Raw genomic sequence first — 24,569 nt, 5'->3', positions numbered from 1 at the left:
AGCAATCACACTGATGAAACACCGGCAACAACAGATCGTGTGGGAAACACCGAATGGTTTGTTTTGCATTTCTTTTTGTGAAGCTGATACACCGTGACCGCAAAATAAAGTAATGTATAGAATAATTATCATTTATTGTGCTATCATCGGTTTTCGCTCTGCCAACCGACACAAATATGAATGGGATTAGAGGATTTGTTGTATATATTTTACGAGCGATAATTTATACATGTATCCAGTCCTATATGCAATGCGTGATATGTTTTTTATTAGCGATGCACGATAATATCGGTCACCGATATTTATCAGCCGATAATGGCAATTATGACGTCACACAGTTAATCCTGATAAAACGAAATTCAACCGATAATGCAATCCGATAATTATATATTTGATTTAGCCTACAAATGTGCGCAATCAACAGTTTTGTCCAATTCTGCTAGTTTTAAGGAGGTGTTTTTGCAGTGTAGTAATGTGATATATGTTAGGGATGGCTTACTTTTAAAGGCATTTTTGTGCAACTTGGGTTTTTACTCTCTAAGTAATTGTTGCCTAAAGCTTACCATTACACAATGTCATTGCCATTGTTTAGATGTTGGAATTTACTACTTGTTCACATTTGATGTGGAAAAAAATAGCACGAAATTACATTTTTGCACAGTAACATTTGATCTTTGTATACTTTAAAATTTTACATACATATTAGAATAGAATTATCGGCGTGACATTATCGGTTATCGGGTGGAAGGGGCAGGAAATTATCGGTTATCGATATCGGTTGAAAAATGTATTATCGTGCATCACTATTTTTTATTATAAAAGAGTACTCACTCTGGCCATTTCCGTCCTTTGCTTTGCCTGGGGTGGTGGAGTGGTCTCATCAGAGCCAGTCATCGTCCTCTTTCTTGATATCTCGGGACATTTAGGTGGCTGCGCGTGTATGGTTGGCACCGCATCTGCTTTCAGCAGCTATTTCTTAGCAAAACCTGATTTCATTTGTCCATAGTTCGAATTGCTTTCAGGTGTAAAATGCGCACCACACAAAACCGTGCCGGAGGCTGGGTCTGCAAAATTAGCCTTCTTAGCACGGACGAACTTTACTTATTGTCTGCGTAGTCCAGCTCTTTTTCTTGGGTACTACTCATGGGTACTACATTGCGACAAATGGCTATTTGTACACCACATAGGTTTGAACCATTTTAGAGATTTTTTGATAAAACACGAACGCAACTCTCTCATCGATAAACAACGATGGCACCTGCCTCGACCATTTGTTTCCTTATTATGACGTCTCCGCCCCATTCGGCTGTTTCTGGAATACTTTTGGATATGTTCGTAATTTTCGACCTATTTTTGATAATTTCTCATGAATGTGATTTATTTTTTTGTTAACTTTATTAATATTTGTTATATTGCCACATAACGGTTCTATTGATATCTCACAGCCCCTTAGTGTTTTAATACCCTTTAAGAATTTAGTGTAGGTTTCGTTCTGTGAAATGAATAAATGGAATTATAATGTATTATTATAGGAAAATCCTGTTAGACATATGACCATTTTTACTTAAACAAGGTCCTGGAACGAATTAACTTCGTATGTAGATAGAGGTAGTATATCGGTATTGGCTTTTTTTTTCTTTTCTTCTTTTTAAATCCTACCAGCCTATATAAAAAAAAAAAAAAATTTTAAACTGAATTATTTTGGCTTAGATGTAGCCACGCCTCTCTCCTGCACTAGTATTCACCCCGTCCTCTGATTGGTGAAATGGTAATGGAGTTACAATTGTATTGCGCCTTTCCAGGGGCCTTAAAAAGACCCTCAAAGTGCATCACACTGTATCCTCATCTACCTACTGGTAACGCAGCACCAGGTGCAACATGGGGTTTAGTATCTTGCTCAAGGATATTTAGACGATGTCATCAGGGGGGAGAATTGAACCCACATCCTCTGGGTTGGGGAGCGACTACCTTACCACTGAACCACACCAGCCACTGTTTTTAGCTATTATTTTCTGTAATTTTCTATTTGTGTGATTCAATAAACGTACTTTCGGCATTTCAATGAAGTTCAGTGTTTGCATTATTCAATTTTTTTACGCCAGTTTTTTACACTTCTACTGCAAATTAATATCGGCTCCAAAAATCGGTTATTGGCCCCTCTAACTACTACTAATCGGTATTAGTATCGGTCCTGAAAAACCCATATCGGTCGATCTCTAATTTGTATGTATATATGTATATGGAGAGAAAAAATAGTCATTGATCTATAATTAATCATCATTTGAAGCTGTGGACTGACTGATTTACAGTTGTGGTCAAACGTTTACATACACTTGTGAAGAACATAATGTCATGGCTCTCTTGAGTTTCCAGTTATTTCTACAACTCTGATTTTTCTCCGATAGAGTGATTGGAACAGATACTTCTTTGTCACAAAAAACATTCATGAAGTTTGGTTCTTTTATGACTTTATTATGGGTTAACAGAAAAAGTGATCAAATCTGCTGGGTCAAAAATATACATACATGGATCTGAAAAAGCGAATCATTGACTTGAACAAGTCAGGAAAGTCACTTGGAGCCATTTCAAAGCAGCTGCAGGTCCCAAGAGCAACAGGGCAAACAATTGTTTGTAAGTATAAAGTGCATGGCACTGTTTTGTCACTGCCACAATCAGGAAGAAAACGTAAGCTATCACCTACCGCTGAGAGAAAATTGGTCAGGAGGGTGAAGATTCAACCGAGAATCACCAAAAAGCAGATCTGCCAAGAATTAAAAGCTGCTGGAACACAGGTGTCAATGTCCACAGTCAAGCGTGTTTTGCATCTCCATGGACTGAGAGGCTGCCGTGCAAGAAGGAAGCCCTTGCTCCAAAAGCGGCACCTTAAGGCTCGACTGAAGTTTGCTGCTGATCACATGGACAAAGATAAGACCCTCTGGAGGAAAGTTCTGTGGTAAAAATCGAGCTGTTTGGCCACAATGCCCAGCAATATGTTTGGAGGAGAAAAGGTGAGGCCTTTAACCCAAAGTACAATATGCCTACCGTCAAGCACGGTGGTGGTAGTATTATGTTGTGGGGCTGTTTTGCTGCCAATGGAACTGGTGCTTTACAAAGAGTAAATGGGATAATGAAGAAGGAGGATTACCTTCAAATTCTTCAAGATAACCTAACGTCATCAGCCCGAAGATTGGGTCTTGGGCGCAGTTGGGTGTTCCAACAGGACAATGACCCCAAACACACATCAAAAGTGGTAATGGAATGGCTAAATCAGGCTAGAATTAAGGTTTTCGAATGGCCTTCCCAAAGTCCTGACTTAAACGCCATTGAGAACTTGTGGACAATGCTGAAGAAACAAGTCCATTTCAGAAAGCCATCAAATTTTACTGAACTGCACCAATTCTGTCAAGAGGAGTGGTCAAAGATTCAACCAGAAGCTTGCCAGACGCTTGTGGATGGCTACCAAAAGCGCCTAGAGTAATTGAAGTGAAAATGGCCAAAGGACATGTTAGCAAATATTAGCGCTGCTGTATGTATATTTTTGACCCAGCAGATTTGATCACTTTTTTCTGTTCACCCATAGTAAAGTCATAAAAGAACCAAACTTCATGAATGTTTTTTGTGACAAAGAAGTATCTGTTCCAATCACTCTATCAGAGAAAAATCAGTTGTAGAAATAACTGGAAACTCAAGAAAGACATGACATTATGTTCTTCAGAAGTGTATGTAAACTTTTGACCACAACCGTACAAGTACATGAACCTAAAGCACCTTCTGAAATGTACATCAAACTAACCAAAAAGAAGGATTCAATTTCTTGAGTAATTTTTCCTAATTCATTGCCTGCCATTGACAATGTGAGGTGTCCAATTCACGTAAAATGGGAGAACTACCTGTGAATAGTTATGTTCCAGTGCCATTGACAGCGTTATACGTCCAATCCATTTTGAATTTGAGGTCAAAATGGATTGGATAACTACCACCATCAATGGCAGCCAACAAGTCAATTGTTGTTTACATGGTTTTGTGTACTCATTATATGGTACAATACCAAATATCTTACTAAAATTGGTTTATAAAGATTCGGCAAAACGTTAAGCATTCTCAAGAAACTAAAGAAAAATAATTCAGAATAAAGAAGCAATAGTGTACAGTGACAGCTCTACCGATGATGTATTATTTCGTATATTTGAAAAAATCGGCAGGGTTCTGGATCTGATGCTAGTCAATCATGTGTAAAAGTTTCAAAGAAATCAATGAAAAATTGAATGGCAAACGCACCAATCAGTATGGCTGAAATTCCTATTACATGTCCCTTACCAAGCAGGAACCTCTCCACATGGTAGTAATGTTTAATTGGCATTAGGATTATGAGCCCCAATAAAACCGCCAGGGTTCCTGCTCTAATGCGGAAAACTATCCCATCTATCTCAAGGGACTATAAAAGCAAGCGTCTGCTTACACTGTACATTGAGCACCACACTGTCGGTGAACCTCTCATTGCGGTAAGTGACGATGCAGGTCAGCTTCTGCTTGTGTGTCTCTCGGCCGGGCACGATGACATAGTTGCTGCGCACGGTCACCGTGCCATTCTGGTTGCGCGTCTCCTGGAAGGTGGCTTCTCCCTTCAGCCTGGTGTCCCACCTAATGATACTGGGCGGCTTGCCGTTGGCCGACACACACGTGGCCACCGTCATCTTGCGGCGCTGGGATCGGGCCACGATGGTGGGTGTGGTCAGGGTCATGCGAGTCATTGGGCGAGCTGTGGAGACAAAGGGGTTCGAGAATCAAGTCGATTGTTTGATGAATTTCGTGTCAGGCTTTATTTGTGCTATGAAATGTTCCAACAAATGACTTAAAAATGATAGCAGAGCATATTTTTTGACAAAAATCCATTCCCAAAAAGTTACAGAAAAGGCTAAACAATTAAATTAGATCCACTTAGGCTAGGTTCATACTGCACGATTCCAATTTTTTGTCATACAGTGGGGCAAATAAGTATTTCGTCAACCACTAATTGTGCAAGTTCTCCCACTTGAAAATATTAGAGAGGCATGTAATTGTCAACATGGGTAAACCTCAACCATGAGAGACATAATGTGGAAAAAAAAACAGAAAATCAAATTGTTTGATTTTTAAATACTTTATTTTCAAATCATGGTGGAAAACAAGTATTTGGTCAATACCAAAAGTTCATCTCAATACTTTGTTATGTACCCTTTGTTGGCAATAACGGAGGCCATATGTTTTCTGTAACTTCACAAGCTTTTTATACACTGTTGCTGGTATTTTGGCCCATTCCTCCATGCAGGTCTCCTCTAGAGAAGTTATGTTTTGGGGCTGTCGTTGGGCAACACGGACTTTCAACTCCCTCCACAGATTTTCTATGGGGTTGAGATCTGGAGACTGGTTAGGCCACTCCAGGGCCTTGAAATGCTTCTTACGAAGCCACTCCTTTGTTGCCCTGGCTGTGTCTCTGGGATCACTGTCATGTTGAAAGACCCAGCAACATCTCATTTTCAATGCCCTTTCTGATGGAAGGAGATTTTCACTCAAAATCTCTCGATACATGGCCCCATTCATTCTTTCCTTTACACGGATTTGGTCCCTTTGCAGAAAAACAGCCCCAAAGCATGATGTTTCCACCCCCATGCTTCACAGTGGCTATGGTGGTCTTCGGATGCAATTCAGTATTCTTTCTCCTCCAAACACGAGAACCTGTGTTTCTACCAAAAAGTTCTATTTTGGTTTCATCTGACCATAACACATTCTCCCACTCCTCTTCTGGATCATCCAAATGCTCTCTAGCGTAACGCAGACGGGCCTGGACGTGTACTTTCTTCAGCAGGGGGACACGTCTGGCAGTGCAGGATTTGAGTCCCTGGTGGCACATTGTATTACTGATAGTAGCATTTGATACTGTAGTGCCAGCTCTCTGTAGGTCATTCACTAGGTCCCAACGTGTTCTGGGATTTTTGCTCACCATTCTTGTTATCATTTTGACACCACGGGGTGAGATCTTGCATGGAACCCCAGATGGAGGGAGACTATCAGTGGTCTTGTATGTCTTCCATTTTCTAATAATTGCTCCCAAAGTTGATTTCTTTACACCAAGCGTCTTACCTATTGCCTGGTACAGGTGTACAGTTTTTTCTCTGGTGTCCTTCGACAGCTCTTTGGTCTTGGCCATTGTGGAGTTTGGAGTGTGACTGACTGAGCTTGTGGACAGGTGTCTTTTATACTGATAATGAGTTAAAACAGGTCCCATTAATACAGGTAACGAGTGGAGCCTCGTTAAACCTCGTTAGAAGAAGTTGGACCTCTTTGACAGCCAGAAATCTTCCTTGTTTGTATGTGACCAAATACTTATTTTTCACTCCAATTTGGAAATAAATTATTTAAAAATCAAACAATGTGATTTTCTGTTTTTTGTTCTATATTGTCTCTCATGGTTGAGGTTTACCCATGTTGACAACTACAGGCCTCTCTAATCTTTTCAAGTCTGAGAACTTTCACAATTGGTGGTTGACTAAATACTTATTTGCCCCACTGTACAAGTTCAACCCTTTTTTTTTTTTTATCATGGTAGAAGAAAGAAGAGAGTGAATCACATAATGTGCTTGATATGTTCATGAAAGTTGTTCAAAATAATGGCTCGAGCAAATGTGTGTCTTTTTTTCTATTTCTCATTTTTTTCATAAAATATTTAGTCCTGATTAAATGTTGAACAGTTATTTCCTTACAGTAAGTTTATCCTCTTGGTCAGCGTGAACAGCTAGCTAAATAGCTAGCTTCTACACCCCAAAATATCTACCGTTAGAACGGATTTGCAACCCCTTTACTGTGTTCATGCTAAATATTTTTTTATATCAAATCAATCATAAATATTTTACAATTGATCCGTAAGCTGAGCGAATCAAGCTGTTCATATTTTATTATCTAATGTTGATGAAAATGAAGCAGAAAATGAGATATGTGAAGGCTTATTTTTTAAGTTCTGAAGTACTGAAGTCTGCGACTGATGCGTAAACTCGAGTCAAGTCGCGTAAACCCGCATCCCCCAACATTGTTAATTAAAACTCATTAAACAAAAGACTTAGTCAATGAAGTGCGTTAGCTCCCCAGGGGGCGTGCTAGGTAAGCAAACGCTAGATTGTGCTGCCTCCTCAAAGCTAAAAAGCAAGTCTTGCAGATGGGAAAGCCAGTGGGCCGGTCCAACATGCACACTCATCTGATTAGAATCCTTTGTGAAGTGCCAATTAGCAATCTTGTCTTTGTACATCAAAAGGCAAGCTTGATCGTAACTAAATGCAAAGTGCAAGCGCGCTAGCGGATCGGGACGCGCTCACCAAGACCAAAACAAAAAATGCAGAGGGCACTTGGAATAAAAAGGGGCATCTGAGAGTTCTTTTGAAACAAGAGCCACTTAGGCAGAGTGCTCATTTCTTTCAAAAGTAAACATATGAACACTTAAGAGTTCTCTGATAAGATTTCTTAATCAAAGATTTCACTTCTTACGCTTCCTTCAGCCCCAGCAACAGATTATTTAACTGCAGAGGTGATTGCTCTAAGGGCTGCAAGGGAAGATGAGCTTCCTCCAAAATGTTGAAAAATAAATGATTAAATGTATACTGTAGTGTGAACATGTCATTGACTAAATATGTGCTCCAATGTGCGCAACTTTTGTTCAGAATTAGCTTCTTATCACTGGTCACGATGCAGCTTGCTTTTCATATCTTCGCGCAGCTTCACAGTCCTTTAAACAGTGTGGAAGGTGTGCTTCTCCAGAGATGAGAGTACATTGTTCCACACATAAGCAGAGTTTAAGTGGGAGCCGGGGGAACAGGCCCCCTGGTGGCCAAAAACTGTCATTGCATTAATTGACTTTCCAATATATATGGCGGAAAACATTCAGGTGACTTGAAGTTCCGCTCTGAGACCCCCAATTTGACCAAATTTCAAAATTGTCCTATATGCATGTGTGATACATCATTGGAAACCCTAAAATCTCTATTTTCTGGGGGAAGAAAAAATTTTAACAGGAGGGCATTTAAAAAAAATAAATAAATAAACAGCAAAACCCAAAGTGGAGGCGAGAGCACGCGAGAGCAGAATTAAAGACGCCATGATTTTAACGTGATATTATCGCGTACTTACACCGTTTCGATCCAAAAACTCCATGTAGCATGCATCATCGAATGACAAGACACGGATGTGAATGGCCACAGCCGGATTTTTGGGGGATTTTATGGGTGAAACATGGTAATATAACAAGGGTCGCGATGCAGAAATCGTAGACATCAAGGAGTGGTTGAGATGTTCTTTTTCATATATTTTCTCCTTTTAAAGGTTTTTTTTTTTTTCAATTTTCTTTGTTTGGATCGATTATTTATCATCTAACATATTGGGGAAAATGCGACAGTAACAAAAAAATACAATTAATTGATACTTATGAGGTCGATATCTCCGTGACTTTTTTACAGACGCCATTTTTTTCGTTGTTTCGTTGATTTTTATTTATTTTATTTTTTTAAACGAATTTTTAGACATCAATAAATGATTCTAAGATGAAAACAACAGACATTTTGATTAATAAATATAATTTCCTTCCTTCTTTTTATGGCTGGGTTGAAACAAAAGCGGTTGCGCGACGTCTGTAAATGGAGGTTTCCAGGGTAAAAGGGACACATTAAAAATAGTTTGGGGGCTTCATGCGCCATGAAACTGCTATGGCAGCATATAGACATATTGTTCTATCAAACACAACAGTTCTTTTGGCTTAAAATACAGCAGTTTATTTTAAAGAGGAGTGCAAGAGCAGAAGATGCTTTTTCAGTCTTGTCTGTGTTTTCCGCCATATACTGGACTGTCTCAGAAAATTAGAATACACAATATTCAAATTTTTTGAGACAGTCCTGTGTATATATACAGGACTGTCTCAGGAAATTAGAATACACAATATTCTAATTTCCTGACTGTCTCAGGAAATTAGAATATTGTGTATTCTAATTTTCTGAGACAGTCCAGTATAAGTTGTAAAGTAATAAAGCAAACAACAAAAATAAATGAAGTGAACCAAAACACATATTTTTAGAATGGGTCAAAATTATTTTTCAAACATATTATGTGACTAGCACCTGAGACGGTCATTTACTTTGCATATATATAAAAATATAGCAGCGAATGTTGCTGCCACCCTCCCAGTTCAAATGGAGTGGACGTCTACTAGTGATAAACTAATTCTAATTCACACTAGAAGCTTGTTTTTCTGTTAGTCCTTTGTAGAATATCATTGAATGATATCCTGACCAATGTATCGATAATCATTGTATCGCCATATCGTCAGATCATCGTTATCGTGAGCTTTGTATCACAAATCGTATCGTATTGTAAGGTACCAAGAGGTGCCCACTCCTAGTGAAGAGCCTCTTGGTCCAAAAAAAACCTACGTAAAATAGACAGAAACACTGCTTTCCAGACTCGTTCAAAGGCGTTTTTTTTCCTTCACACGAGCACGGCGATCATTCTTTGAACGCTTGGCTAAATTGGAAGTGATACCTTTGACCTCGCTTTATCAGACCCCGACAAAAAACATAAAAGCAAGAGGAAGTTTTCGTTTGATGAAAAAAAAAAAAAAAACCTTGACTTGGCGGATATTAAAAGAATCTTTCAACAGCCCATCTTTTTCTGATAAATAAAAAAAAAAAAAAAAAAAAAAATTGTAAGAAGCACAAAGCCTGTGACCAGGCTAGTTGTGATTATTCCATCGTTTGAAAACCTTCCTCTGGCTTCAAAGACTAATTTGATGACCTGACCCTTGTTAAATATGGCGCGAGTAGGGTGACACTTGAAAATCTAACTTAAAGTGAACCTCGGACTTAAATACTTGTAGGCTCTAATAAGCAAAACTGTTCTCTTTTACAAAAATAGGTTATTAGAAACATATAAAATTTTGCCATTGATTTAAAAATGTATAATATTTAGTACGTTTTGACCTACGGAGCGCGCCATGTTTTATGCGCGCAACGGGCGCTCGGGGTGATGATGTAGTTGGCCTGGACTGGGAGAATAGGTGTGCTATCTAGCAAGCGAAGCTAGTATGAAGACTGGCATGATTTTGTCACATTCTGCTGCTGGTCAGATTGTTTTGTTACACAGCTGTGGGATGAGTTTCCGACATCGGTACCTGCATCCAATTCCAGCTTATCAGCAGTGTCTTCAAACCGATACCCGGCATGTCGCCGAGATATTGGCTTGCTGCAATTTGGCAGTTTGTATTCTCGATCCCTTCTTTGCTTGCCTTGGTTTTTTAGGCGGCGAGACGTCCAACGCATGGGCACATTGGTTAAAAGCCGTGAGTACTTACTATTGGTGTTTTTATTGAGTCTTTTATTACCTTTTCATTGCCTCAAAATACTTTTTGCAGGTGTTTCCCTCTCATACTTTTAAGCATTGTGCTAGCTTTAAAGACAATTATAATTCTAAGGGGCTGTGAGATATCAATAGAACTGTTATGTGGCAAGATAACAAATATTAATAAAGTTAACAAAAAAAAATAAATCACATTCATGAGCAATTATCGAAAATAGATCGAAAATTACGAACATTTCCGAATGTAGCCCGGAAACAGCCGAATGGGGATGTGACGTCACAGCCAGGAAACAAAAGGTCGAGGCAGGTACCATCGTTGTTTATCAACGAGAGTGTTGCGTTCGTGTTTTATCAAAAAAAAATCGCTAAAATGGTTCAAACCTGTTGTGCTATGTGGTGTACAAATAGCCATTTGTCGCAATGTAGTACCCATGAGTTCCCGAACGCAAGAAAAAGAGCTGGACTACGCAGACAATGAGTAAAGTTTGTCCGTGCTAAAAGGGCTAATTTTGCAGACGCAGCCTCCGGCACTGTTTTGTGTGGTGCGCATTTTACACCTGAAAGCTATTCGAACTATGGACAAATTAAATCAGGTTTTGCTAAGAAATTGCTGCTGAAAGCAGATGCGGTGTCCACCATACACGTACAGCCACCTAAATGTCCCGAGATTTTAAGAAAGAGGACGATGACTGCCACTGAGGAGACCACTCCAGGCAAAGTAAAGGAGGGGGAGCAGCCAAGCTCGAAATGGCCAGAGTGAGAACTCTTTTATAATAAAAAACATATCACGCATTGGATATAGGACTGGACACATGTATAAATTATCGCTCGTAAAATATATAGACCAAATCCTCGAATCCCATTCATATTTGTGTCTGTTGGCAGAGCGAAAACCTATGATAGCACAATAAATGATAATTATTCTATACATTACTTTAATTTGCGGTCACGGAGTATCAGCTTCACAAAAAGAAATGCAAAACAAACCGTTCGGTGTTTCCCACACGATCTGTTGCCGGTGTTTTATCAGTCTGATTGCTCCCCTCAATGATCGTTTCATTAGGCTGCATTGGCTTTCGTTTGGGCTCAAATTGATAACCCAAAACACCAAAGAAAGGTTCATAACCCTCCTCGTCACCATTAGAAGAACGTTCTTTACGTCGGATTCGTCGCTGCAACTAGAAACAAAATTGTCCGCCATCATCGCCGCCATTCAGTACTTTGTCAGGACCCAAGCACTGAGCCAGGTGTTTCCTAGTTGTGACGTCACGCACACAATATGCTAGATTTCCGGGATCTTGGGCACCGGTCGTTTTAGCTTGACAATCGATGCAAATTTCTATCATTTTCTTGGTGTTGCGATGTGTGTAATTACACGAAGTGGCATGATATGAATCCAAAAGGCATGCGTTTAAGGATAAATGATGGAAAATTAGCATTTCCACAGGTGTTTTAATACCCTTTAAAGCAGATTGTTGATCTGTTGACCACATTAGTCAGGCAGCGTATTTAAACTACCCTTATTTGATATTACTACGTTTAAGTATTTTCTTATGGCATCGTCAGTATGTTCTGCCTGTATGCCTCTAAACAAAACAAGCTGAAAGCGCATGGTAGTACTTTGGGTGTCTATTTTGCCTTTTGTAAACGTTTTGCCGGTGTAGCACATTTTGGCAAAACACCGGTTTTGTCCTACTCTCGCATTGTCTCATTCCGTCTTTCCTGTTCATTTTGCTTTTGCTGCTCGTTTTGTGAAATATCGACAGTGCTGTCCGGCTCATTAATGTTCCTCTCGGGTTCAAATTGATGACAGGTACGGCAGCGTAGTCCAGTGACATTACCACCTTGTGACGTCAACTACAATGGGGACCTACTAGTTAAACTAGTTTTACTAATTGTATAAAAACGAAAACACCAAGACTTGTTTTTAAAAAATTCAATTTCAAAAATACATTTTAACAGATGTTTTGAAGAATATATTCTGAAAATTTAAACTAAAGCATTGAATTTTTTATTCACTCTACTTTAATTTGGCATATTTAACTTTCCCATCAAATTCACCTCAATATTTCTTGAGTTATCCTATTTACCAGAAATATTGTTTAAATTTCCCTGAGGTTTCCCTTTATAGTTACCTTTTAAATCATCAGTTCTTACATGTCTTGAGGGCGAAAATCACATCATCACATCCTCTCTACCTCCCCAAAATCCCACTGGGATAGTCTTACCGAAAACGGTGAGGTTGACCATGTTCTCGCGGTTGCCTGCCGGGAAGGTTGTGTACTCGCAGATGTACGCCGCTTCATCGTACAGCTGCAGATTGGAGAAGACGATAGTGGTGTCTTCCAGCGATGGAGTGCGGTGGCGCACGGCAGCCTGCTTGAAGCTGACACGCTCCTTGAAAGGCGGCAGCACTGAGACGCCCAGTGCTGGGTTGGCAATGGCCACATTTTGCTTGGTGCCGTTGAGAAGCTTCTGCCAGGTCACCTGCGAGATCTTCACCGGCGGGTTGCTGTTGATGAAAATGCAGCGCAGCTCCACCTGGGAGCCGACAAAGCCGGACTTGCTTGAGTCCATCTGAACCATCTGGCTGCGAGCACCTGTGGTGGAAAAAGATGGAAGATATTCATCAGGACTTGGGGCAACTTCTTTCGGCAACTACGTGGCGTCAGTATGAAGATTCACTCTCAGACGTCATGGTTTTAGCACGACAAAAACATGACTCAGAGATTCTTATGTAGCACTGTCAGGGTGAACGCTAACAATTCATTCAAACTCCAATCAATGAAATAAATCCCATATTGTAAATCTATATCAGATTTGAAACCCTAATTTATAACACTAAGCCAGGGTTGAAGCCTTACATATTTTGAAATTGCACTTAGGACAGAAACCCAAGCTTGAAACTAGATACAGTGTATCACAAAAGTGAGGACACCCCTCGCATTTCTGCAGATATTTAAGTCTATCTTTTCATGGGACAACACTGACAAAATGACACGTTGACACAATGAAAAGTAGTCTGTGTGCAGCTTATATAATAGAGTTCATTTACTTTCCCCTCAAAATGACTCAAAATATTGCCATTAATATCTAAACCCCTGGCAACAAAAGTGAGTCCACAGCATGGGAACTACGTACATCCCTAAATGTCCAAATTGAGTACTGCTTGTCATTTTCCCTCTAAAATGTCATGTGACTCGTTACAGGAGTGCTGCCGGCATTGCTGCAGAGATTGAAAGGGTGTGTGTGTGTGGGGGGGGGGGGGTTCAGCCTGTTAGTACTCAGAACATACGCCGCACTCTACATCAAATTGGTGTGCATGGCTGTCACCCCAGGAGGAAGCCTCTTCTGAAGACGATACACAAGAAAGTCCGCAAACAGTTAGCTGAAGAAATGTCATGGATTACTGGAACCACGTCCTACGGTCTGATGAGACGAAGATTAATTTGTTTAATTCTGATGGTCTCAAGCATGTGTGGCGGCGACCAGGTGAGGAGTACAAAGATAAGTGTGTCATGCCTACAGTCAAGAATTGTGGTGGGAATGACCCCCCTCATGTATGTCCAGTAATTACTTTTTAACCGATATCCCGATATTGTCCAACTCCAAAAATCCGATACCGATATAAAAGTGATACCGATATATGCGGTCGTGGACATATTATGGCTAATTGTATTGTGATGCCGCATTGGATGACTATAATAGTGATAAATGTAACAACTTTAAGGTTTTCCAAATAAAAATTCTGTGTGAAACTTCAACTGGAGTTATGGAATAAGTGCCTATATTGCACCACTATATTGTTGAAATCAAAATAGTGCAAATATCAGTTTTTTGGATCAAGTTTAAGTTCAAAGTGCCAATAAGGCACTGCCATATCACTGCCACATATGGCTCACATGGTGCTTATGGCTCAAAATAACAATGAAGGCACACAGCTTCAGTACATTGGATGAGGTAAAAGGTTGGCATTTGAAAACCAACTGGCAATACATTTTCAAATAAAAAAAGTGCAATAATTTTATTGTCAACTGAAATCAATCTGCCCTGATCTCCTAAACCCTAATAAGGAGCAGTTTTGGTGTTGCCTTCTTGAGGTCTGACATTCGGGGAACATTCACTTTTTGGCAGTAATTCTGGTTGTGACATCACAACCAGAATTGATGCGCTAGCTATTACATGTTGACAGAATGGTCGCACGGCAGCAAGAGAATAAAATACCTATGGATGTCATGCTAGAAGACTGCAAAAATCTGCAGTTTATTCTGGGCCGAAAGCCCAAGTAGGATTTAATTTCATTATTAAGATTTGTGTCCAAATTATGCTTTGCAATGCTGTAGTATTTCATACAACCTTTAAAATTTCCTAACCCTAGCTACTTGCTGTAAAATGTTTGCGAAACACTGTTTTAAAGAATTTTTTAAAAAAAAGAAAAGGCAATCGTATGAACTTGGAAGTTTACTTTTTACCGCTGGTAGTCAAAGAATGACAGATATAAATACCCAGCGGTACAATTGACTACAAAATACAGCTTCCGTATTCGTTCAAAAAAACACCTCTACCCCTCTCTTTTTATTTAGGACGGCCCTAGTAACAAGAGGGGTGCCAACCCTAAAGGGATGGGGAGCAAAGCGGGCAACACGTCTATGAATTTGGTTGGCTATGTTTATGCATGTAGGTGGGATTAATACATGTGTGTCAGCACATTCTAGCAAAGCAAAAACTGTCTTTGTTATTGCCAAGAGGCAAGAGTCTTCAAGGCTTCTTCAAGAAAAACATCAATTAGATTTCATGAAGCAATAGCATTTGGCAAGTAATAAATGTCCCAGACAGATTAAATCTCAATGTCTGTGGCTTGTCCTTGAAGGTGACCTGTGAAACCTGGGCCGGAACCGGTTAAAATGGCAAGGCCGATTTAAATGTGTGTATAGTAATCAATCACTAAAATGTCGGTTTACTGCACTCAATCATGGAACATACTATTATAGCAATCGATACTTTATTGTGAGCCTTCTTTGGTTAAAAAAAAAAATTTAATAACCATTTAATAATTGTCTTGTCAGTTGGCGCAAAGTCCGTGTGTCGCCGCACCACCCCTTCTCCATCCTCAGCTTATACTGCCAAGGCTATAGCACTTTTAATTACCTTTTATTTTCTCCTGCACAATGCCCGAGGCTACTATTATCAACTCCAAGGCTCTTAATAAACGCAACGGGAACATGTGCCTATAGAAAAATCGAGTGCGAGCTACGCCAGTTTTAGTGTCTCGGAAATTGCTTGTGAAAAACATTTTTTTTTTTCATTAGCCTCCAAAAAGGAAGTTAATGATGTATTTATTTAATGAAATGCAGATGGGAGGAGACATCCATGCAAGGTTGAGTAATGCTAGCAAACGCAACATTGGAAAAGATGGGTCACTATCTGGGGAATTGCGTTTTACAGCTCTGTATGGACAATTATTTGACTTAACGACACTGTTTGTTGCTTGCGTATTTGTTTATGACCACGTCAGAGCGAAACATGACAGCACTCCCGTCAAGTCGATGCACCCATAACACGACCAAAACTTCTGCAGTTTGCTTCATCCCACTTTGTCTTTACCACATCTTTGTTACTGCACGTCCTTGATTTACATGGACTTGCAGCTAAGGTCCCCTTCTACCCTCCCACCCGCCTTACAAAGCCTGGGATTTACAACGTGCTGTAATCAGCCACAAGGTACGAGCCGGGACTAGCTGCAAGGGGAAAGTCCAGAGTTAACGACTCATAAAGCAACCGGGGATCGTGTCGTAAAAAACTACCGAGCAACTGGTGCACAAATTCAACTCAATTTCAAGCTCGAACCCTGATTTCAACACTTTAAAAGTAGACAATGTAGAATTGTTGGCCAAAAACGGTACTGCAACTAGATCAAAATTTTGATGAGCACAAAATGGGTTGGCAGAACAATGCTTCACATTGGAGAACGTGCAGGAAAAGAACTTCAAGTGGCAAGCGACAAGCCCTCTGCAAAGGACTCTTAATTTGAATTTTCATGCAAGATGTCTTTTCAATGTTAATCATGCCAACATTTAGTAATGACAATTATAAAAGCTGTGGTACGAGGTAGAGCAGGGCGGTAAACCGAAAATTTACCGTCACCGAAATTCTTAACGATGACCGACGTAATTTTGACCATGTCGGTAAATTCGGTAAATTAATAAAACAAGAAAATATACAGTAGTCTTTTCATCCCGCATTGATTCTGTGTTGTTCGTCTATGTTCATTTCCCTTTAAGAAAGCAGTGAATGTGCTTATGTAGGGAGTCACGTGATCATCAGGAAGCCAATCAAACAAAAGCCCGGTAAGCTAACGCTAGCAGCTAACGCTACAAGCAAAACGTGATGGAGTGTGGCTTAAGGGAGGTTCACCAAACGTTCAACCGACATTTAGTAGACTCTTGGTGGCATCCAGACGGGCTTTCACCCGCTGTCCTCCTTTGTTCTCACGATTTCCGGAGATGGTGCTTTCAGTGCTTTCTACTGGTAGCCAGGCTAACGCTAGCTAGCGGCTAACGCTACAAATGAACGTTATGGAGTCGGATAGCGGCTCTAACCTTGTCGAAACGGCTGAACTTAATGAGTGGATTGGGCACGGACTGCATCTAGCAATTACTATGTGGTGTTATTTTGTATCTGTCTGTGTGTGATTCCTCTGATAGCTTTTGTGATGGTAAAGCATTCAGCATAAAGTACAATCCAACGGCAAAACTTATAATGACCGAGAAATGGCCCCAGCTATTTTTATTGTGCGTGCATTTATTAAAAAATGCACTGGGGGGAAAAAAACCCTTAAACCATAAAGTAAACACTTGTATTTAATAATTATGTCACAGCAGCCATTAACAATAAGTTGTCTTTTTGAAGTGTACTGTTCAAGCTGCAAGTCATTTGTGTTACAATTACATGTTTGCAAAGGCATATTGATTTTGACAATGTACATTGTTCAAGTCATACACGCTGTTATAAATGTTCATACTTGAATTTTTATTGCTTACAATACATTTTTATAAACTTAATGTTTAGACTGCATGTACAATTGTTAAATACAGTATATCAAATTGAATGCTGGTAAATAAATCAACAAGAAATAGTTAATCTGTATTTCATGCATTGATTCAGATTTTCAAATTATATAACAGTCCGCTTGGGCGAATTTATCGTCATCGAGATAAATCTGCTCAATTTATCGTGATACATGTTTAAGGCCATATCGCCCAGCCCTAGTACGAGGTCCATTTTAGTTTATGTGAGGGAGGGCTACTTTTCTCAATGCACTGGCAAATAAATACTGTATATCATTTGGCAATGCATTGACACCATCCACAAAGACAATTTAATTGCTCCATCGATTTTAATTTTAATTACTGACTAAATATATACACCATTTAAGACTTAATCTTTGCCCCGGTCAATGGATCCACATGCTAAATAACATAGCACAGATCAGTGGATCCACATGCTAAATAACATAGCACAACCACCCCAAATGAATGCAAATCATTCTTTTGATTCCGTTGTTGTTTTGAATCATTTTTATAACGTTTTTTTTTGTTTTGTTTTTTGCATGAGTCGTAGACATAATTCAGACTGTCAAAGTTGGCGCAGCCTTCAGGCTTATTTATGCTTCTGCGGCAGACCTACACCATCAAGGCAGACCCGATTTATGACCCTACGCCGTAGTCTGAAGTGCACCTCCACAAAATCCTGACTACGCGTCACGTCAACGCGTGCTGATGTGACGCAAATGGACTGTGATTGGTTCGTTCAGACTGTAGCTTCCGGTTCAGCGCGACATCACCCCCATTTACAAAAATTATTGCGCTACTCTCGAAAATGGACCAAGCCGATGAGAGGATCATCGAAGAGGTCCGCAAGTACGACCACCTGTACAATGTTTCGTCAAAGCATTATAAAGATTGCCAAATGGCAAGCAATTCAGGGAAGGAGATTGCTGAAAATGGGGGGCTGGAGGTCATCGAATGCATAAAAAAAAATGGAAGAACTTCTGAGACAAGCATGTCTGCGTTCAGAAGCTTGCTGGCTTCCACCCGAGGCTCAACAGTTTCAGTATCAACAGTCAGGCAGACTACCTCCGCAACAGTCTTCTGCATCACCTGCTTCTCAACACTTATATGATCAACATTTGTTGCTCAATATTGATTAGCTGAAGATCCATATTCAAGCGTGCCATCTCCGTTGCCATTGTTTTCTAACCGGAAAAACCTCGAGGAATTCGACAACAGTTCCCCAAAACTGCACATACACAATGCAACACCCCTCTGGTGGCTTGGCGGTGAATTGCAGAGCAACGTGTTTCGTTGACGCAGAGACTAGTTTACGACAGAGTTGTGGCAACCCGGACGTAGACTGGAAGCTGGTCTCGTGATTGGCTGATGATGAAGCAAAACAGGAACAAATTTGCAACACATAACTTGTCCTATAAAATGTGAAAATCTGCGCTTAACCATTGAGGTCCATTTTCGAGCTATTTCCAAAAAACATGTTTATTTAATGTCTATTATTATTATCATAATGGCCATTTCATGAATCATTGAAATGCAAATCCTACATTGTGCACCTTTAAACCAGTACTGAAACCCTAATTTTCCCCAGACTTTAACACGAACTAAAACTTTATTAACACTTTCAGGGACAGTGGTCATAACAATGGACAGCTATATTCAAACTTTGACATTTAAGACCTTTAAATGTTCATAGAGCAAGTAACTATGTTTGCTAATTAAAAAACAACAACTTTTTTAAATTATCCTATTTTTTAAAGTTACTAAACATGAACTTATTTCTTAATATTATTTTTACATAATTATACTATGTTAATAAATGCTAAATTAATGAAATAAATTATTTAGGTCATTTAACACTTGATAGGGGAATTGATTATTTTTGGTGATTTAAAAAAAACTCGTATTATTATTATTATTTCAAAGTATTAATTACTTTTGTATTTACGTTTTAAGTAATTTTGTATTAATTTTTAATAACTATACACAATTGTGTAAATTCATTCAACATTAATAAAAACGTAATATTATAAATATGAATTAAAACTAGGGCTGTCAAAATTATCGCGTTAACGGGCGGTAATTATTTTTTTTAATTAATCAAGTTAAAATATTTGACGCAATTAACGCACATGCCCCGCTCAAACAGATTAAAATGACAGCACGGTGCAATGCCAACTTGTTACTTGTGTTTTTTGGAGTTTTGTTGCCCTCTGCTGGCGCTTGGGTGGGACTGATTTTATGGACTTAAGCACCCATGAGCATTGTGTAATTATTGACATCAACAATGGTGGGCTGCCAGTTTATTTTTTGGATTGAAAATTTTACATATTTTATTAATACAAAAACATTAAGAGGGGTTTTAATATAAAATTTCTATAACTTGTACTAACATTTATCTTTTAAGAAGTCTTTCTATCCATGGATCGCTTTAACAGAATGTTATTAATGTTAATGCCATCTTGTTGATTTATTGTTATAATAAACAAATACAGTACTTATGTTATATGTTATATGCGTATGTTGAATGTATATATAGATGTCTTGTCTTATCTTTCCATTCCAACAATAATTTACAGAAAAATATGGCATATTTTATTGATGGTTTGAATTCCGATTAATTACGATTAATTTTTAAGCTGTAATTAACTTGATTAAAAAATTTAATCATTTGACAGCCCTAATTAAAACACATACTGGTTACAGCCCCGAGTAATAATCTAAACATTTTTTCATATTATTTCACTTAATGCATGCCATTAACCGCAAAAGACGTCCAAATCATTTAAATTGGCAAGTTTCAGTGCCAATGATGTCGTTAAGACGTCCAATCCATTTTGACTGGGAGGAGTGAATGACTAAATTCTTCGCCACTCCCAGTCAAAGTGGATTGGACGTCTAGCACCATCAAAAGCAGCCAAAGACTTAAATGAGTGCTCTTAAAGGTTAAAAAGAAAAAAAAAACACTAAATTTGGGCAATTGAAAACAATAAACACGGCCTTAAACCCTAATAGATGCTGTATTGGTTTGCTAGCAAAATAAATGAAAAAAAACATACAATAAGAGACTGATGGGTGCAACATTTCCACAGTGAGATACTGATGTTGTTTCACAGTAATACCTGACTCGCAAACATCAAATTCGTAGCAAACTTAGCTGTCAAATCCGTCTGAGCCGTACTAAATAAGCGGGAGCGCATTCTATCTCTGACACCGTCACGACAAACACACTTCATTCTCCGCCGTGAAAAAAGACCATTTCAATGCATTGTTATGGCTTTCGCTCAAGCGCGGCCACAGCCAAAGAGACTTAAGTGACAACCTTTAGAAGTTAGCGAGCGCAACATCATCTTTCATTTCCCCCGTACAATGTCTGTGGAGATTTGGACCCGCACCGCCCACCAGATGACAGATTGATTCGCTAACGCGCTTTGACAGCGAGGACTAGCAACCTTGTCATGTGTACCTTGAGGAACACCTGTGTCCTTGCGCACCTCTGCTCCACTTTATCACCGCTCGCATTAGCGGAGCGCCGCCGCCGGCCGTATGATATTTGGTTCACCGTATGATATTTCATGAGACGGCAAACGCAATTTGCCGCATGACAGCGCTTGTTAAAGTTAGATGTCTGGTCCATTTCAAACAATGCGTGCCAAATATTTCCTGTTTTTTTGTTAAAGTACTTCTGTGTATATCCTCCAGGTTGTGGAAATGCAAGAAATCTTTAACTTCTTTTTCAGTACTTTTACTTTTTTTCCAGTACTTAACTTTTTCAGGGACACTGGTCACTACAGTGGACATCTATTCCACTGAACTGGCGATGTGCTGTGATCATTTGATGGCTTCCAACCCCTCCCAGTTAAAATGATGACAATGAGTTGATACTTCCGCTTATCCGAGGTACTCTCTCCAGCAACTTTGTCTAGCTCTTCCAGAGAAATCCCGAGCTGTTCCTAAGTCAGCCGGGAGACACAGTCTTCCCAGCGTGTCCTGGGTTGACCCCGAGGCCTCCTCCTAGTGGGACATACCTAGAACACTCCACCTGGGAGGGGTCCAGGAGCATTCCTAATTAGACGCCCGAGCCACCTCACCTGGCTCCTCTTGATGCGGAGGAGTAGCAGCTCTTCTCTGAACACGTTTAGTTTAGAATTAAATTTAAAATCCTCCTTCTTACATTTAGGACCATTAATGGTCTGAGGCCATCTTATCTCACTGTTGCTCTGGTTCCATACCGCCCCAACAGAACACTCTGTTCTCAGAATGCAGGTCTACTGGTAGTTCCCAGGGTTTCTAAAAGTACAGTAGGAGCAAAAGCCTTTAGCTACCAAGCTCCTGTCTTGTGGAATGAGCTTCCAGCTAGTATTAAAGAAGCCGTCAACGTCTGTAAATTTAAGATTAGACTAAAAATGTTCCTATTCCACAAAGCTTATGGTCAGGCTAGTTGAAATCGGACTAGACTCACAGTTCAGTCTAAGCTGCACTAGAAGCTATAATGCTGGGGGAAGTATAGCCACCGAGTCCTATCTCCTTTTTCTCACTCTACCTACCACTTGTCTTACTTTATTTCTCTTTTCTAATTTTAATATCTAGTTGACTAGTCTCTTCATCATTAGTCACCCGGTGTCCCCTTTCCCCCCTCCCCTCTGGGAAGGGGCTATTTATGAGTCGCAGCCTCCTGACTATCCGGACCCCTGGCTGGATGGACGTCCTCGTTGACCCCCGCCACCGTCTCATCTGGCTAGATGGAGTGCCTCTTGTTCCCTCACTCTAGTGCATCTCTACAAACTGTAACTCCGTCTGCTAATTCTCGTTAGCAGTCCTGGTGCTACCTGTCTATCCGTCTTGGGAGTGGATCTGATTGTGGTTCTCCCCAAGGTTTCTCATTTTTTCCAAAGGGTTTTTGGAGTTTTTCCTTGCCGACATGGAGCGTTTAAGGATGAGGGATGCCCAGGGCTTGGACTAGAACTTTATTTAATTCATCTACTGTTTCTGACTGTGTATCATATTGCCTCTGCAAAGCCCTTTGAGACAACATTGTTTTGATATAGGGCTATACAAATAAAATTGAATTGAATTGAACCCCTCCTGGATGACCGAGCTTCCAATCCTATCTAAGAAAGAACCCGGTCAAGACCCACAGCTCGTGACCATAGGTGGCACTAGGAACGTGGATCGACCGGTAAATAGAGAGCGTTGCATTTCGTCTCATCTCCTTACCCACAATGGCCCAATACAGAGACTGCATCACTGCACATGCTGCAGTTATTTGCCTGTCAATCTCGTGCTCCATTCTTCTCACACTCGTGAACAAGACCCTGGAATACTCCTCCACTTGGGGAAGGACCTCATCCCTGACCTAGAGAGGGTTTTCCACCTTTTCTGACCAAGGACCATAGTTTCAGATTAGGAAGTGCCGATTCTCATTGTCTAGCGAGAGCTGGAGATCGCGGCTTGATGAAGCCAACAGAACAACGTCATCTACAAAAAGTAGACACGTTATACTGAGGCCACCAAACCCTTCAATGCCTGGGCGGCGGCTAGATATTCTGTCCATAAAAGTTATAAACAGAATCGGTTGATACCTCAAAATACAAATTATTAAATTGATTACATATCGGACCCGATTGTAGATCACGTGATGGTGGACATCCCGAGTACAAACACCGAAAACACCGAAAACACAGAACACTAAGGGTGTCACGGTACATGTATTTGTATTGAACCGTTTCGGTACGTGGTGCTCGGTTCGGAACGGAGGCGTACCGAACGAGTTTCTGACGAAATGTAACCCTTACTTTTCGAGGCTGTGAGTCGATCGGGTTACAATTTCTTTGTGTAGATTATATTTACTCTGTCTTCTTCACTATAATGAGGACCAACACGGTAGGACAGTATAACCCAGAAACGTCAACGGCGTGACAACGTGGTCGCCGCGAGAACGCAGTGAAACGCGGGCGTTAAAGTCAATCAGCCAATGCACACCAGTCACAGAGTGGCCGCGTTTTAGACGCGTCCCAGAAGTGGCTCAACACGACGCACGCGAAAAGAACGGCAGAGTTTATTATTTGACGCGAGACGCGACTCTCCTGCGTTAATGCTACTAATGGTAGGCAGGATTGGGCAGACCGGAAGTCACTCGTGTAAAAATACGGTGGATCCGGTCGATTTTCAAACAAATATGCAATCGTAACCCACTCTTTGAGTCCATCAGATCTCTTGAGTGGTAGATGGGGGCACAGTTGACTTGTCTTTGTTGGTTTACTGCTGTCTTCTCTGCTATAATAATAACCAACATGGCCCCATGTTCAATACAAAACCCTCCTACCACAACAAAACAAGTAGGAGCTAATATTCACATAGGAACTAAAGTTATACAACATAAAATATACAATATAAATGAACACTACATCACATTTGTAAATTATAAACACATCATAAAATAAATAGCCCATTTAGATAAAATAAATTGAAATGGGCTAAAACACCTGTAATTAAATAATAATAATACACAGATCCTGCTTACTCCGCGACCCTCGTGAGGAATAAGCGGCATGGAAAATGAATGAATGAAAGATCCTGCTTACACAATTTATCAATTTCTGTGTGGCGCTTCAACTTGAGAAAATCCACCAATAAAGCTTATGAAAACCGTTCATAGGAAAAAAAAAAAAAAGATTCATTGAGGCATTTCATTTGTAAAATACATTTTAAAATCTTTGTCATTGGGATAGCTTTTCTCTTTAGCACAGGACTTCTTTTTTTCTTCTTTCTTTCAGAAAGAAAGCTGACCAATACACTGGGTCTGAAAGGCAAATTGTTGTTGGATTATCTTTAAAAACCCGCAACTTTTTGAGCAGAATTCTAGCTTTGTATAGGCTATTGTTGAAAGCACAAAGGTGTGTAATAAACAAATAGCACATTTATATTTTAAATTTTGTTTTCTTACAGTACCAAAAATGAACCGCACCTTGACCTCAAAACCGAGGTACATACCAAACCGAGATTTTTGTGTACCGTTTCACCCCTACAGAACACAGAAAAACCTGAGGTTGTTAAGCCTTGGAACAAAGACTCAGTCAAGGGGAAAAGTCAAAGAATGAGACTTGGAAGTCTAATACCAGAGACTGTTCTTCA

The 24,569-nt window shown here is 39.9% G+C and overlaps 1 protein-coding gene across 5 annotated transcripts in view; it reads right to left on the bottom strand.

Annotated features, from left to right (window-relative positions):
* The window catches only part of LOC130917360 (nectin-1-like), a 588,953-nt gene that overhangs the window by 412,125 nt on the left and 152,259 nt on the right, over positions 1-24,569 (bottom strand). For all 5 annotated transcript variants that reach the window (XM_057838682.1, XM_057838684.1, XM_057838683.1 and 2 more), the window contains 2 exons: positions 12,597-12,968; positions 4,460-4,759 (listed from right to left, as the gene is read on the bottom strand). In XM_057838682.1, coding sequence (XP_057694665.1) covers positions 4,460-4,759; positions 12,597-12,968 — 672 coding nt within the window. The remainder of the gene's footprint in view (positions 1-4,459; positions 4,760-12,596; positions 12,969-24,569) is intronic.

The sequence above is a fragment of the Corythoichthys intestinalis genome, chromosome 6 (assembly GCF_030265065.1).
Source record: "Corythoichthys intestinalis isolate RoL2023-P3 chromosome 6, ASM3026506v1, whole genome shotgun sequence".
NCBI classification, from domain to species: domain Eukaryota; kingdom Metazoa; phylum Chordata; class Actinopteri; order Syngnathiformes; family Syngnathidae; genus Corythoichthys; species Corythoichthys intestinalis.
The sequence above is the reverse complement of the archived record's forward strand: the minus strand, read 5'-3'. Positions and strand labels throughout refer to the sequence as shown.